General features: G+C 35.1%; 2 protein-coding genes across 2 annotated transcripts; both read left to right on the top strand.

Moving 5' to 3' along the window:
• The first annotated feature begins 1,698 nt into the window (after positions 1-1,698).
• Positions 1,699-2,920, top strand: LOC108999478 (protein LURP-one-related 10-like). Its single transcript, XM_018976382.2, has 3 exons — positions 1,699-2,059; positions 2,200-2,427; positions 2,597-2,920. The coding sequence occupies exons 1-3, from the start codon at positions 1,793-1,795 to the stop codon at positions 2,804-2,806; spliced, it is 705 nt and encodes a 234-aa protein (XP_018831927.1). The 5' UTR covers positions 1,699-1,792; the 3' UTR covers positions 2,807-2,920.
• A 5,686-nt stretch (positions 2,921-8,606) lies between these two features.
• Positions 8,607-9,926, top strand: LOC108990027 (protein LURP-one-related 10-like). The gene is made up of 3 exons (XM_018963871.2): positions 8,607-9,025; positions 9,152-9,388; positions 9,558-9,926. The coding sequence occupies exons 1-3, from the start codon at positions 8,738-8,740 to the stop codon at positions 9,693-9,695; spliced, it is 663 nt and encodes a 220-aa protein (XP_018819416.1). The 5' UTR covers positions 8,607-8,737; the 3' UTR covers positions 9,696-9,926.
• Positions 9,927-16,723: the final 6,797 nt, after the last annotated feature.

Here is a 16,723-nt window from a genome sequence, read left to right as displayed (position 1 = left end):
TAGGCCAAATTTCTACCCAGTGTCGTAAGATCTCATCAAGTGATATAAATATTCTTCTAGCCATGGATTTGCCTATAAAACAAGTCAATGGCCGGAAGCTGTCTGCAGTATCATCGGCTTAGAGGGTAGGGTAAAATTAAATATAGATGGAAGTTGTAGGGGAAATCCAGCAAGTTGTGGAGGGGGTGGTGTGATTAGAGATCATGACGACAATGTTATGGCTGCTTTTTCAAAATTTTAGAATTTCAGAACCAATATATATAAAGCCGAGTTAAGGGTTTTATGTCGTGGTGTTGCTGTGCAAAGAATTTGGGTTTTATAATGTGAAAATTGAGTGTGACTCGGCATTAGTTGTTCATTGGTTATCTTCGAAAACTTACAATGTTTGGTACTTATGGGAGACTTTGTTAGAGAATTTGGAAGGAATAAACTTCAAAGTTTCGTATATTTTCCGTGAAGGAAATAAAGTAGCTGATTTGCTTGCTAGAGATGGAGAAGCTGGGGTTAATAGGATATATGGTCAGATGGATAGGCTTCCTCAGGTTGTGAGAGGGATGGTCAGGCTAGATAGATGTGGTATTCCGTCTTTAAGATCATGTCATTAAGGGCTATGGTTGGGTTGGTTATTTATTCAAGAAGTACAGTTGTTGGTTTTTTACGCTGGGAATTAGTTTTGGGATTTTTTTGTTAATATGTTTGGTCTTTAATAATTCAGTCTGGTCTCTTGGGTTTGGGGTTTTTATTTTTTTTATTCTTGTATATTTCAAGTGTAAAGTTGTTTCTACGGTTTTTTTCCACTGTATGTAAAGATATTTGGAAATACATTTAGAATAAGAGATACTATTGAACATGTGTTTCTCACTCTTCAATATATATATATATATATATATAAATGATTCTATTTGGAAGATTGGTGCAACGACCATTCCATCATAGCGCAGGTTAATTCTATCATGACAGATATTAATAGTGATGTACATAGGAAGACTAGCGTGCCTTGTGGTGCACAAACTCACGACCAGTACCGCATGGACTATTTCCGCTATTAGAAAGCTTGGACAAAGTCAATATGAGAGACTACGTTTCAATCCATTTTACTTAAAATTGACAGTGTCTTCTTTTTTTTTCTACTAAGCAAGCATAGTACGTGTATATGAAGGATAAATACAACGTTTTAAGGTGGACTCTTTCCGCTATCAAGATACAAGAAACATTGCGGAATAAAATTTAAGGGTAAGCTTCCAAACATGAGGTTGGTAGTTGCCGATTACGCTATAGAATATGCATATCAATTTTGTGATCGATAGATTTTGATAAAACTCCATCTTTGATGACTTTCAAAAATAAGACGAATGTCTGCATCAATCGGAAAGATAGACCAGAAAAGTGTAGAATCCTGGCAATCTATGGATGAGAGTACCGATTGGGCGTCATCTTCTATGACAATTGAAGAAATTCTTGTATAGAACTTTTTTACTTTGTAATATATTACTTTTTAATTAGAGAGAGAGAGAGAAAACAGAGAGCATGCATGCATGAGAAATATTACTGATCTGGTAAAACGACATGTGCTGAAAGCAAGAATTGGACAACACGGCATCATGATAGCTATCATTCTTTGGATTTTTTTGGCATTAAAGTCCTATATATACATGTACAAAAAGGCGTTCTGCTTGCGGGCTCTAGCTTCCTCGCAATTTAACGGGAAAGCCGCTCACAAAACTCTCTTCCAAGCAACATAAGCAAGTCTTCTTCTGATCCAGTGCTCCGTCCCGATCCCATCATCATCATCATGGCTCAGCAAATTCCAGCTCCAGCTCCAACTGCCGCACAGTTTGCCAACCCTCTTCCCGTCATCTGCACTCAGTACTGTGCGCCTCATGCCGTTGATCTTGCGGTTGTCAAAAAAGTCATGACCATATCCGGTGGTAACTTTGTTGTCACAGACAGTACCAACGACAACGTCATTTTTAATGTGAAAGGAAAATTAATGACCCTTCATGATGCTCCTGTTCTGCTTGATGCTGCTGGAAATCCTATTGTCACGCTTCGAGAGAAGGTTAATTAATTTGGCTGATAATATATGCATTACTCTTCATCATAAACATATGTAACATCTTTTCCCCAAGTCTTGGTTTTGTTATAAATTTTTTTATATTCTTTGGAAATTGCGATTGACGATGATGTTTGTTTGCTTAGAGAATGACTGCACATCACAGATGGAATGTGTATAGGGGCGAAAGCAAAGAGCCCAGTGATTTGATTTTTACTGTTAAGCGATCTTCAACGATTCAACGAAGGGCAAAGTTACATGTGTTCTTGGCAAATAACACAAACGAAGAGGTATGCGACTTCATGGTTGAAGGGAGTTGGGCTGAAAAATCTTGTTTCTTTTATACCGGTGATCGTACCAATATAGTTGCCCAGGTAAGCTGGTTCTCGCTTACAGCTTGTTTTCGATGATGTTTATATTAGAGAGAAGAAGTCCTATTACTTGGTTCTTAATTTCGTAAAATTAATTAGATCTTGAAAGTTTAAGAACCTATAATATAATTAGAAACTAATTGAATTGATTATCATGGGAATTAAAACGCAGATGGGTAAGAAGACCACCGTTCGAAGTGTTCTGGTCGGGAAAGACAATTACTCGGTAACTGTTCACCCTAACGTTGATTATGCATTCATAGTCGCGCTTATTGTGATTCTAGACGACATGAACCACATAACCGACATGGATGGACTGTTCTTCAATTCAGGCATGAGCATGGCTGGACTACCGACGTCAGTTAATGTACCAGGAAAATAAATATTAATGCAAGTGTGTTTAAATATACATTAGCTGAGTAATAATGATGGATAGACAGAGTGTTTACATAAATAATGAGCTAGTTTGTAGTTTGTTCTAGTTAGTTGAATGTGCATCCAATTTGGACTAAGTTGATTGGTTATGTAGTTCAAATAAGATAAGTGAGATGTCTTATTGAAAGTTAAATAAAATATTATTACAATAATATTTTTTAATATTACTTTTATTTTAAAATTTAAAAAAATTGAATTGTTTATTATATTTTATATGAAAATTTAAAAAAATTTTAATGATTATATAAGATCAGAAAAAGGGTCATTTCCGGCGGTCAAAATCGCCGGAAATACACATACTTCTCGCTAGGATTGATTTCTTTCGGCAATTTCTAAATCGCCGCGGGTTCGACGATATCATCAAGATAATTTAGAACTGTTTCATCGACTTTAAAAACTCGCCGCAATTATTAGTATTTGCAGCGATAATCTATCGTCACAAAGGTTATAATAAAACGCCGAAATTGGTGGTATCAAGTTCGTAGATAATCGCCGCAATTTAATAATACCAACGACTATTTACGTCGCAAACACTCAATTAATCGCCGCAAATGGTCCTAGTTAAACGCAGCGATATCAGATTATCGCCGAAATTGATCTCGGTTTAAAGCAGCGATACTCACATTCGTCACAGTTCATGCTATTACAACGATAAAGTAATCGCCGCAAAAGTATTTTTTGCTCCGCTATTATTTAGCTGCAATGATTACGATTGACGTCGATATAAATAATTCCATGTACGATCATTTTTTTCGGCTTGTAAAACTCGCCGCAAATGAGTTTTTATATCGATATAAATAATTCGCCGCGTGCATTCTATTTTCATCATCACACTATTGCGACGGTTAAATAATTGCCTCAAAATGTTTTTTTTTTTTTTTCCCGCTGCACCTAGAGACGTTGGCTGACTTCATTTGCATACTTCATCTAATGGAATATAGTTTATTTGATTAACAATATATTTATCTTATTCCAAGTCAGTAACTAAAACAATATTAATTATAACTTTGGTGTAATATTGTTTTAGTGACTGACCTGGAATAGGATATACTGCTAATAAAATAAACTGCACTTTAATCAAGTAAAATAATACTAGTTTCATTGCTATATAATACTTAGGATTCCATGACAGACCTTTTCAAACCATTTCCATCTAATTACATAAATTAATGACATTCAATTCATCCATTGAGGTGGGGAATTCACATTAAAATATTGTTATGGGCTATATACACTGGGGTGGACCAATCAAAACCCAAAACTTACAACTTAACTACTAAATATTGAGAATACATATATCATTCACAATATGCTTGCTGTACTGCTCCGGAACATCTTTATAAATTATATCTAGTCAGATCTAACAATATGCACATGGGCATGAGAGGTCAGCAAAACACCTCCTTACAAGATTGCATCAACTCCCTTATACTCGTGGGATATTTCACATTTCCATCTCGACAAACACCAATCTGACAGTTATAGATAAAATATATCAGCACACACCATATAACAATTATATATACGGTTTGACCACAGTTATAGTTAACAAAACAGGAAAAATATTTGTTTAAATCAACATAATGTCCACTGGTATATATAACACATAAGAATTTAATCTCACTTGACTAGTAGCCATTCCTTTGCTTGTCTCCTTCAACCAACAACGTGTTCCTCTGTAATGAAATCACCTGTAAAGCCCAAAAAATGGCAAAAACTGAGCAATTATTCAAAATTGGCAACTGAATGCCAAGGTAGTGGCTATGCATGTCACCATATAATTTTAAATATAATGAAATAAAAGGACAGGAGAAAAGCTGAACATTAGTCTTGCAATTATCCCATGCTTGAGCAGTCCAGAAAAATCACACAATGACAATAGGAAGTGATAAAGAACTGAGCCTCCAGGCCTCATATCTGCAGAATATATTAGAAATCTCCAATCCAAATACCTGTCAAATGTTCACTATAAAGGAACTATTTTCCGTTAAATATTTTACATGGTGTGTACACAAATTAAGCTTCCCACTAATAACCTTATACTTTGCCCAAGGAGGTAAATTCATTTAAGCATTAATACCAGCAACATATATATAGAGACCAAGATGCAGAGATAGGAAAGAGAAGAATAATCAATTCAGATGTGCTTATTTTGGGGTGTCAATGACAAAAGTAGTCACTCTACAAAGACTTGAGATTCTAAATGGTGCTTAACCTGATCATGATCTAGTCCTATCCCTTAATCCAGCAAAAAACCAAATAATACACAAAAAAGGAATATATGGAACTTTATTAGTCGTGCATGGGGGTTGAAGATTGCAAGAATAAAAATTATAAGAGTAGATGCCACAAGTATTAGTATTATTAAACAACTTTATAGAAAGTTGAAATCAAGGGAACTTGGTTGCTGAAAATCTTCATCAATAAAGTCACTTTTTCCATTTGGGATTATTCTCAGATTGCATAATGTCAATACAAAGAGTGTATAAACAGTAGCTGCCTCCTGTTACAGTGGGAGCATCATTTATCTAGTGAAAAACATTTGATTTAACATTAAAGACATGACTGTAAGCTCATGAGAAGGAATACCAATCCTCCAACCAATCAGATGTAATTTGAACAATTACATATTGACATATAATCCCCCTTTTAGGAATAATGAGCGTCCATCTTTCTTGATCAAACATATATCCATCATGCACAAAACCAATTTAAACAAAAATGACAATCTGATCTAGTGGTTTGTCCATTATTTTTGCATTTGCAATCAACTATAGTGTTCATATTCTAATCCACTGCACTTAACTCCATAAAAAAAGTGACTTTATCTAGAACTTTTTAAAGATAGAAATGACTGATTTAGGTGAAATGGTTTAGGATTAGCTAGGGAGGGTAGCAAACAATCCCATGTTTTTCTTATTAAAAAACAAAAAATTAAGCATTGGATTCCCAAAATGTGGAAATACACTTCCCCTCATACCTGGAACTTTTCAAACAAATTAGAAAAAAAAGAATATTTGTTTTGAATTTTCCAGTCAACTTCTATGTCTTCATGTACATGTCTATCATAATCTTTATATTATAATTCTATACCATTCTATTTTTTTTTATAAATAACTCTATAAAATACAAATTAAGAAAGTGCATTTAACCAAAGTGCATTTAAGAAATTGCACCAAATCAACCAAAGCCTGGCAATACAATCATAACTTTAAGAAAGTGCATTTAACCATTCTTTCACTACTTGAGGAACACACTGCACGCTCAATCAATTCTAAAAACATATATCCTTGCAGTTTAAATGCACTTTGGTGGTGGCATGGCTGCTGTAAATTGCCTTGGCAGATCTAAAATATATCATGTACGTACTTGCTCTCAAATGTAGTTCTTTAATTTAAGCAGCAGTACGTACATTAAGAGACGTTGTTTGTCTGTAAAGAGCTGAGAGTACTGCACCCTGTGTCTTAGTTAATCATCAGTTGCATACAAAGCATGAATTAATGTAAGATAATTATATAAATATTAAACACATGTAATAAAATATTGGATACACCATTAATTCTGATCCAAGTAATAAAATAACAATCACACATGTGCAGATTTTGAGGATTATCTCCTACTGGCCGGGAACCCTTTTGACATATATATATATATATATATGTCACATTATATAAGAATACCAAATTATTTATCAAGATGGATATATATAAATGTTTATTATCATGCATACCCATTAATTAATTCCGTCTTAAAATTAGAGAGCCTTAATTAGCGGAAGGTTTCCCAAGTGGAAACCATCTTTCTTCATCTATATATTCATCCCTTTTACTACTCTTTAATTAGTTCTGATGAGTACATGAAGCACTAAGCTAGCTGCAAGACTTTAAAGAGCATAAATTCACAAACCCCATGTGGCAGTCATATATATGCGTTAATCCTCCAAACAACAACACTGAAAAATCAATAACAACTCAGGTCTTTACATCTAATAATATGCACACATGAGCATATATATGACAGTTGGTGATCTTCTTGTGAGTAAAGGAGACGCAAGCTTAAAACAGATATGAAAGTTTCCTGATTAGCATAAACAGAAAACATTAATCTTACATATTTCAGCCTCTCCAAATACCAGAATTCTCCTTATCTCCCAATTATATATATTAGTCTTATCCATCATATCAGATTAATCTACCATGTTCATTAGGATTCAATAATAATATTAAATTAGAAATATAAACTACGAAATCCATTGAGCTCCCAAGAGTTTTTAATATTCAGTTAGTGGGGGTTAAAAAACTAAAAAGACACCAGTACTGATCATGTTTTTTTATTGCAAACAGAGAGAGGATCCAGGGTACTAGACAAATTAAGAAGCCTAATTTACATTGAGAACACCGAGTGGTTTATTTTCTTCACATCTTTTCTAGCTATCTCCATTTCATTATCTAACATCCAAATACAACAGAGTTGAAGATTGATAGAAACTACTGCAGTTTTTAGTAAGGAGGCCGTGCGTGAGCCCAATCATAAGCATCGTGCCCCATCTGCACAGACTAAGCGGAGTAGGGTTCACCAAACCCCACCAAAGCACCAACTAAGCAGAGGAGGCGAACCACCCCCCCCCCCCCAACTCTCAGACTAAAGTCCGAAAGGAAGATGTTTTTTATTTTTATTTTTTGAAAAGTAAAGACAATACCTCAGAAAAAATACAATGGAAAAAACTAAGAAAACATTGTAAAAAATGGAGAAACAGAACACAAAGAGGCTGCAGTGGCGCGCCACTCTAGAAGGAGAGCCGACGGCCAATGATGGAAGTCTTGAAGTCACAGGCCCCAGAATCACCAAAGGTTCCTCGGTGGCGCATGAGAGCCATGCATCGACAACTCCAAAACTTCAACCCACGCGTGCGGGCTACGTGTCACTCAGTTTGGCGCCGCAATCGGTGTTCTTGAATATCAGCGGTTGGGCAACACCAAGGTAGGGCGCATGTTGGCTTTTGGTCATTGGAAGGTCCCAGATCTGCGATTCACCCTTATTTGACCTGAAAAAACGCAAAAACAAAACCAAACACTACATAAGAAGAAAAATTGGACAGAGGAGAAGGGAGGGGGTGGGCCCTAGCCGAATCTGGTTTTTGAGAAAGTTTAGAGAGAAGGGAGAGAGTTGAGAGAGAAGAGAGTTGATTTATGATCATGAATAGTCCACATATAACACATTTGAAAGGTCCTGACAAGTAGGAGCCACCTTTAAGGTTGTGTTTGGATAATGACGTGATTTCAGATATTCTGTGAATAGTAATATAAAATAATGGTAAATATTGACTAATAATAAATAGTAGTAAAAAATAGTAAAAAGTACATAAAAAATAATGATAAAATAATAAACTACAATTATTTTATTATTGTAGTGGAATATTCTCAAATCTCAAGATAATACTCCACTACTATTAATTATTTTCTTATTATTTCTCACATGCCTTTTACTATTATTTACTATTCTATCATTAATTTTTTATTATTTTTTTATTACTATTTAAGAATATATAAGATCACTTCACTTTTCAAACTACTTGTTCTTTCAAAAAATACTCTGGTAAAACCACATGTGGTGTATATTTCAGGCCCAAAACCGCGACCAAGTGAAAGCAAGAATTGGACAACACGGCATCATGATAGCTATCATTCTTTGGATTTTTTTGGCATAAAAGTCCCATGATGTACAAGGCATTCTGGTTGACAGGCTCTTCCTCGCAATTTAACAGGAAAGCCGCTCACAAAACACTCCCCACATCACCAAAGCGCCCCAAGCAACATAAGCGAGTCTTCTTCTGATCCAGTGCTCCGTCCCGATCCTCATCATCATCATCATCAATATCATGGCTCAGCCAATTCCAGCTCCAGCTCCAGCTCCAGCTCCAACTGCCGCACAGTTTGCCAACCCTCTTCCCATCATCGGTACTCAGTACTGTGAACCTTACCCCGTTGATCTTTCGGTTGTCAGAAAAGACAAGTTCATGTCCCCTGGTAACTTTGTTGTCACAGCCACCAACGAATCCAAGAACACCGTCATTTTCACAGCGAAAAGAAATTTAATGACCCTTGATCTTGATCAGCGTGTTCTGCTTGATGCTGCTGGAAAGCCTATTGTCACTCTTCGACAGAAGGTTAATTAATTTGGCTGATAATATATATTTCATCAAAAATATACGTAACATCTTTTTCCCCAAGTTCGATCGTATAATTATATATTCGCTGGAAATTGCGACTGACGATGATGTTTGCTTGCGTAGAGAATGATCATGACTTCACAACAAAGATGGAATGTGTACAGGGGCGAAAGCAAAGAGCCCAGGGATCTGATTTTTACTGTTAAGCGATCAGTTTCAATGTTTCAACGGAAGGCTAAGGTACATGTGTTCTTGGCAAATAACACAAAAGAAGAGGTATGCGACTTCATGGTTCAAGGGAGTAGGGCTGAAAAGTCTTGCGTCGTTTATACCGGAGATCATACCAATATAGTTGCCCAGGTAAGCTGGTTTTCGCTTATAGCTTGTTTTCAAATGAATATATAGGACATGTGAAGTTGTTTATATTATGTGGTTCTTAATTTCGTAAAATTAATTAAATTTTGAAAGTTTAAGAACTTATATAATTAGAAACTAATTGAATTGATTATCGGGGGAAATTAAAACGCAGATGCATAAGGAGATCACCCTTCGATGCAGTGTTCTGACCGGGAAAGACAAGTACTCGGTAACTGTTCATCCTAACGTTGATCATGCATTCATAGTCGCGCTTATTGTGATTCTAGACGACATGAACAGACCATCATGATTTCTGGCATGACCAGGGCTGGAGTTATAACGACAGTAGTTGGAAATTAAATTTTAATGCAAGTGCGTTTAAATATACATAATTAGCTGTGTAATGATGGATAGACAGACTTTTTAGATAAATAAATGAGCTAGTTTGTACTTGTTAGTTGAACGTGCAACCAGCTTCTTGGACAAGTCAATACTAAAATTAAGAAAAAAGTTAGTCTAATGTACAAGTAAGTTAATTTGCGTATCAATCTACATATTAATATTGTTATTTTTATATTTTAAATTTAAATTAGCATTGTTTTCAATAAAATTTATTTTCTGATCAATCATATTGAATAGGTGCATATATTAATATACAAAATCGCTTATAATTAAATTTCTCATGTGCCAAAAGTCCGATCAAGAAATATAATTCAAGCGGCGAATTAAATGTATTGAGATGCAATAAGCTAGCATTTAAAAATTGACTTTTTTTTTTCCTCTCTCTCCAGAACTGATGGTAACTTGCATTAATCAAGAGAGGTCCATAATACAACGCACAAAAACTGAAAAGTAAATAAAACGAAAAACTAAAAGTAAATTTACACAGGTGCAGAAGGTGGATCATTCCCACTGTAAAAGTTCAAAAGACATTTTGAGATCTTGATACTGGGCATATCTCCAAACTTCATGTTTGCAAATGTTCATTGCACAATAGAATGTGCACATCAGTTCTGAGTCTGATGAATTTTAATTGCTCTCCAAGCTCCAAACTTGTTAAGCAGCATCCTTGCATCTCTGATCAGGCCTTCAATAATCCAGTCTGAGACTTTGCAGTAGTTTGTCAAAGCTCAAATTATCACCTGAGAATCACCTTCAATGATGATGTTTTTCCACTATTTCTTTAAGGCAAGCCAAATTCCTAAAAGAGTAGCTAGAGCTTCTCCACAATTTGGATTGCAAGATCTAGTGAATTCTGTTTTACATCCAACTATAACCCCCGAATGGTCCCTACCTACTGCTGTCCCTCCTCGATATGAATATGCATGGTAGAATTATTGGATGATGCAATATATATCGACGGTGCTGGCAGATAAATCATAATATATAATTCAGGTTCAGCATTAATTTTATATCCTATCTACCTAACAACAATCATCACTATTCATATCCTTGTTATTGGATGACTTTTAAGACGTTTCATATGTATATATGTTGTATCCTCCAATTTGGTCTGGCTTTGAAAAACATTTTTAGCATCTTTTACCAGCTGTCCATACCACGTCCAATCTGACTATAGCCTGTGTAACAACTTATGCATCCCCTCCAAAGAGCACCCTTGAAAAATTCAGTTCAGTACAAAAGTTGATGGCTTACATTCATCTTATTCATACATAAGAAGAACAAGAGGTAGCTTTTTTGGAGGGATGTAAATGTGTTTTGGTTTCCTTATCTTTGTTTGTCGATCTTTTGATTGTTTTTTATCTTGCCAATTCCCATAGCTTTCTTATCGCACTGTGGTGTCCTGGCTTGCTGTGCCGTTTGTCTTTGTTTGTCTATCTTTTGATTGTGCTTTACCCTGCCAATTTCCTTAGATTTCTTTTCGAGCCGTGGTATTCTGGCTTGTTGTTGTCGTTTGTAATTTTTTTTGTCGACCTTTTGATTGTGATTTACCACACCAATTTCCTTGAATTTCTTTTCTTACCATGGTGTTCTGGCTTGTTGTGTCATTTGTCCTTTGTTTGTTGATCTTTTGATCATGCTTTCCCTCGCCAAATCCTTTAGCTTTCTTTTCACGCCGTGGTGTCCCAACTTGCTGCATAAATGGGAAAGAGGTAGAGACAAGCATCAGAATTCATTGGTATTTAACCCGCTGCCGCTAGCTTAAAGAGAGGGTAGGGGTCCCACCCCTTCAATAGCCAAGCCGCATTAGGGTTTTTAGGCTGCACTCTTGGGGGAGGGGCCAGGAGGCACTTGGCCATCGTTCCTCCAAGATTCATCGACGTTGTGAAGCAGAATAATTCATTGCAGGAATTACACAAGTGAGCCAAGCCTTCTTTTAGTTATAGGAGCAATAAACTAGCAAACCTATGCGCTTTGTCCGCGAGGTGATGTTCTCTGATGCTTCATGTCAGGTAGTCAAAGACTAGGCTCGCAGTCCATCGGGGGAGGGGCCCGGAGGCGCTTGGCTATCTCTCCCCTATGTTCCTTCGATATGCATTATGGTTGTGGAGGTCGTGTCTATTTTGTTGGCGTAGTTGAAAATTGGTTGCGACTTCTCATTCCTTTATGTGAGCAATATTCTCGAGAACCTGGGCCACTTGGCCATCGAGGCGATGATCCTTTCCTTGATGCTTCATCACTGGACACATTTTGCTCGTTGGCCTTTCCTTCCTTTTTCTGTTCAATCCTTCCTTTTTTCCTATTGCTTGCTCTTACGTTCCTCAGTCCATGGGTTTCACTCCTCCCTTTGGCTCGCTGTCTTTTTCTTCCTTGATCATCGGCCTTTCCTTCCTTTTTCGGTTCAATCATTCCTTTCTCCTTTCACTTGCTCTTTCGTTCCTCAGTCAATGGGTTTTCCTCCTCCCTTTGGCTGGCTGTCTTTTTCTTCCTTTGCTCGTTGACCTTTCTTTCCTTTATCAATTCAATCATTCTTTTTTCCTTTTACTTGCTTTGTGTTCACGTACCTTTGCTTTCCTCGTGCCTCCCTTCAACGAGTCGGTGGGTTGACTTTGTTGTTGTCCAGTTGTTCGGTGCAAAACTGTAAGTGCACAGTATCCTCAGGGATTGGTATCTCACTTGGACAAGTACCGAAATTATACTAATCTCGACTTTATTTAGAAAAGTCACTAAGATTTTTATAATTGTAATTTTTAAATGAAATCAATTCAAAGAAAAGGAAAGTTGATGTTTAATAATTGAATCAATGAGAAAAAGAACTTTTAGGAAATCGATCTCACCTAATCTCTCACTATACTTTTCTCATTTAACTAATTAAATTTAATTCTCTCTGTTTGTTAGCAAATTCTTCAAAGTCATCTAATAGCTTCTTTCGATAGTCACTTGGATTTAATCTTGATCATCATTTTACACAAGAGTATGTAAATTAATAAAGCAAGAAAGCATTACAACTAATGATTTTAAGTCTACATAGGTTTATATAAGTCTTTCGATCTCTATATTTATGTATACTGAAATATTTAAGATCTATCCTATAATTCTCTCTTTCAATAGTAAATCACAAGATCATAATCATTTAATTAATGACCAGTTAATAAAAAGTAATAAGCTCAGAATAAATTAAACAAATATAAAAAAGAATTATTTCAAATTAGCATAAAAAAGTAAGTATAGTTTGAAATTAGATTACATCATTTTCTTAAAATAAAAAAAATTTAATTTATGTTAAAAATTAAATTCAATATAAATAAATTTACCATAATTTTTCTGAGATAAATGAAAGGAAATGAACACTAAAAAGTCCTCGTCACAATCCGTTGCGTCATCCTCGTCAATTTTGCTTCGTACGTGTGCTCTTCAATTTTTCTTCAAAACTTTTACTTTTTTTTCATCCCTTCTCCAGGCTTTCTTTTCATGTGGTAGGTAGAATAGTAATCATGAGCCTCTTCTTTTTGAATTTCTGTTCAGTAGATTTTCAATAGTCCTTATCTTTTCAAAACCAAAGGTGCTACGTACAACTGTCATGCAGAATCACCGTATAATCGACTGACAAAAATTAAAAAAAAAAAAAAAAAAGGAAATTGAGAGAAGTGCATGGAAATCTGGGATTGCTTTTGATGCATTTGTCTTCTCTCATTTCTACACTTTAGACATTGTACTCTCTCTCTCATCTTAAAGTAGATAGAAGCAGCCTTCACTTAGAACATTGGTATTGATTTTATCAAAAGCTTATCTAAGTATAAAATATGATAAATTTCATTAAAAGAGAGCTATATTGAATTAGCCAAAGAAATAAATATGAAACTTTGAGTTACAGTAAATGTATAGGTTTCTTCAAATTTAAAGAATTACTGTTCACTTATTAAATCTACTTTTTATTCACTTTTAATCTCTAATGGTCTTTTTTATTCACGTTTAATCTCTAACTGTCTTGTAATAATAATGTAAGAATCAAATTAAATTATTAATTAACATATGATTAGTATAATTATAAAATATGAAAATAAAATAAAATATTATTATTAAAAAAATAATATTATATCATTATTTTGATAAATTCATTAGCTAATTCAATATGGAGTTATGGATAATGAAGTTTTAGATATATGGAAAACATGTACTTTTCATCAAAATTTAAAAATAAATTTGATGAATCAAATACTAATGCTCTTAGCTGCTTTTGAGAGTGATTTGAGACCAGAACCAAGGAAGAAAACATAAATAACGCGTTGAGGGATCTAAGAGCAAAATAGAATTTGGGGCTACCAATTTTTTCAAGGTTCATCTCATTTCTTTTTGATATTATAGCTTGGTATATCTTCCTTCTACGATCTTTTACCTTCTTTACCAATTTACTTTGTTAACTCAAAACAAAAAGAGGGGTAAATAGATTTTTATGTTAATGTGGTAGCTGTTGATTTTTTTTTCCCCTCCACTAGTTTGATTCACCGGTTTGATTCACAGGCTTCTTATCCTCTGTAAGTGTAATTTTGGTTCAACAATAGTTCTAGGAAAAGAAATTTTCAACAACTGCGCTATACGTTTCCTAGGCAGATCAACAACTACTCTATACATTTCCTTGAAATATAAAATTGAAACAGTTATGCATTAACATATGTCTTTGGGTTAGGGAACGAGGAGGGACATCGATAGTTAGGGTTCGAGAGAAGAACGTGAAAGAAGTCTCAAATCAGAGGACTAGCTTTAAATGAAACACACCATTTTATTAAAGATGCAAATAAAACGGTGAGTTTTATTTTAAATGATGTGGCGAGTACCCCATGATTGCAAGCGACGGTTGTACAAAGAGTTTCACTTTCAGAACAAAATCTCTTACTTTCGGCATCAACTTCGGCTTTACGTTCAACTCTTTCCTTTTTTTTTTTTCTTCTCTCAAATCTGATATTGAAGGAGAAAAGCTCAGAAATGGTCGGGTGTCTAACTTATATTCACATCGGCCAATAGAAACATAACATGTGGCAGATGGATTTGTCTTATTATGAACCACACCTTATTGTAAAACACTTTGAGACTTTTCACTTCTCTCTCGTTTGAGAAGCACCCATTTCGATTTCCTCTTTTGACTTCTCTCCCTTATTCTCCCTCCCAATTCTTCATCTCTTCTGCTTATCCTCTCCCCGATTCTACCTCTTTTTTTCGTTCTGCTCTTCCTTTTCTTCTTTCCCGTTGTGGCAAGCCGGAAAGTGTTTTTGCTCTTCCCGTTTGATCGGGTAGTGGCTAGCTGAAACTCGTCGGTTGCAACGAACCTGCATATCTTTCATGGTAATTTTTTTAGGTTATTTGGATTAAATGACACTGATTGTAATTTGTGAACCAGAGTGTTCCAAACTAGATATGAACCTACGTAAATGCTATTCTTCTTTACAAAGAAAGAATTTTTTTGTCTACACACAACGCCATGACTACTTGTCCCCTTTTTTTATGCTTCCATTCAATTTCTTTAAGGTGTGCTGCATCAGCCTGGTAAAACTTTTTGTGTTTGGTCTCTCTAATCATTGTTTTTGGCTATATTTTTTTGATGGTGTAGAACTCGGTGGTAAAGAGGTTTCTTCGGAAGCAGAAATCAGAATTTTTTTTTGCAATGGGGTTTTGAAATCAAAATCTTTCTTTGCAAGGGGGTTTTGAAATCACAATTTTCTCATTTACCAAACAACAGTTATCTAATCTCTGATTTCACATTTACCAAATCATTTTGAATCAAATGCTCATTATTTTTCACATTTTCTAAGCAACCAAATAGAAATTATTGTTTGAAAAACATTTATCTAACCTCAGATTCTTCAAATTCTTGAAGGCCGACGGGACAATTTTTGACAGAGAGAGGCAGGGGAGGAGGCCGACCGGGGTGGGGGGGAAGGAGGATAGAAACGATAAAATTGGAGAAGAGAGGAGTTTTGGTCTTGGCGGCAACTTGAAAAGTAATGATATGCTACATGTGGTTCTATTCACAATATTATTGCAATTCATGTGTGGCATGTTGTCATTCGCTGGTGTAGAAAACAACTTGACACCCAACCGGCGCCAAGTGCTTCTCATATTGAAGTCCTCTAGTTTCAACTCTTTTCATCTCTTGCTTTATCGAAATTCTAATGGTTTTGAATTCAGAAATATGCTTCTATTCTTATTTCAAATTCTATCATTTGACTGGTCATAGTTTTTTTTGCTCTAGAAAAATTTAACTTGATCTTTATCCCCTAAATAGCACAGATGACCAGCTTTTTACTAGAATAAATCTTCATTTAAATCTAAGAGAGTCCCTAGACGATAGACTGCTAAAATTTGGGTCTTCCTTTTCTTCAAATTTGAAATAAAATTTAAATGACAACAATGAAACCTAAAATCACCAAAAATAAATAAAATTGGACTAAAGTTTAAAATTAAAAAGTGATAAAAAAAAAAAAGGGAAATTATGTAAGTCATCAAACACCCCCAAACTAACAACTTTGTTTGTCCTCAAACAAAAAGAAAAGAGAATAAAATAAGAGACCACTATAGACTATCAACTAGACCCCATAGAGAAGTTTCATTACTCACCAAGCCATGATTTGAATTAGATTTAATCGCTAGTATCTTACTCTTAGCAATTTGTCAAGCAAGAGTTAAGATGTTACTTCAACCTAAAGCTAAGACCTTGAGTGTGTGTGTGTGTGTGAGATAGTCAATTTAACTCCAAACCACCTGCAAATTCAGATAAAAGTAGAACATCTGAAACTAGAAGAATTCTCTCAAAACTTAACCCAATAAGTCCAATTTTCATAAATCCTCCCCACTAATGTAGTCAAACCAAAATTAGAGATTAAAAAGTCTTTAATCAGGTTGTAATGACATACCACAGGTCAAGGGTTAAGAAAGAAATGG

Source organism: Juglans regia, chromosome 4 (assembly GCF_001411555.2).
Source record: "Juglans regia cultivar Chandler chromosome 4, Walnut 2.0, whole genome shotgun sequence".
Taxonomy (NCBI): domain Eukaryota; kingdom Viridiplantae; phylum Streptophyta; class Magnoliopsida; order Fagales; family Juglandaceae; genus Juglans; species Juglans regia.
Note: the sequence above shows the minus strand (reverse complement) of the source record. Positions and strands in the feature narration are given on the sequence as shown.

What these genes read in the sequence shown, in the direction of transcription:
- LOC108999478 (XM_018976382.2), top strand. Translation starts at nt 1,793, where the DNA reads ATGGCTCAGCAAATTCCAGCTCCAGCTCCAACTGCCGCACAGTTTGCC. An exon ending in TTGTCACGCTTCGAGAGAAG is followed by an intron (nt 2,060 to 2,199) that starts GTTAATTAATTT and finishes TTGTTTGCTTAG; the next exon opens with AGAATGACTGCACATCACAG. An exon ending in GTACCAATATAGTTGCCCAG is followed by an intron (nt 2,428 to 2,596) that starts GTAAGCTGGTTC and finishes ATTAAAACGCAG; the next exon opens with ATGGGTAAGAAGACCACCGT.
- LOC108990027 (XM_018963871.2), top strand. Translation starts at nt 8,738, where the DNA reads ATGGCTCAGCCAATTCCAGCTCCAGCTCCAGCTCCAGCTCCAACTGCC. An exon ending in TTGTCACTCTTCGACAGAAG is followed by an intron (nt 9,026 to 9,151) that starts GTTAATTAATTT and finishes TTGCTTGCGTAG; the next exon opens with AGAATGATCATGACTTCACA. An exon ending in ATACCAATATAGTTGCCCAG is followed by an intron (nt 9,389 to 9,557) that starts GTAAGCTGGTTT and finishes ATTAAAACGCAG; the next exon opens with ATGCATAAGGAGATCACCCT.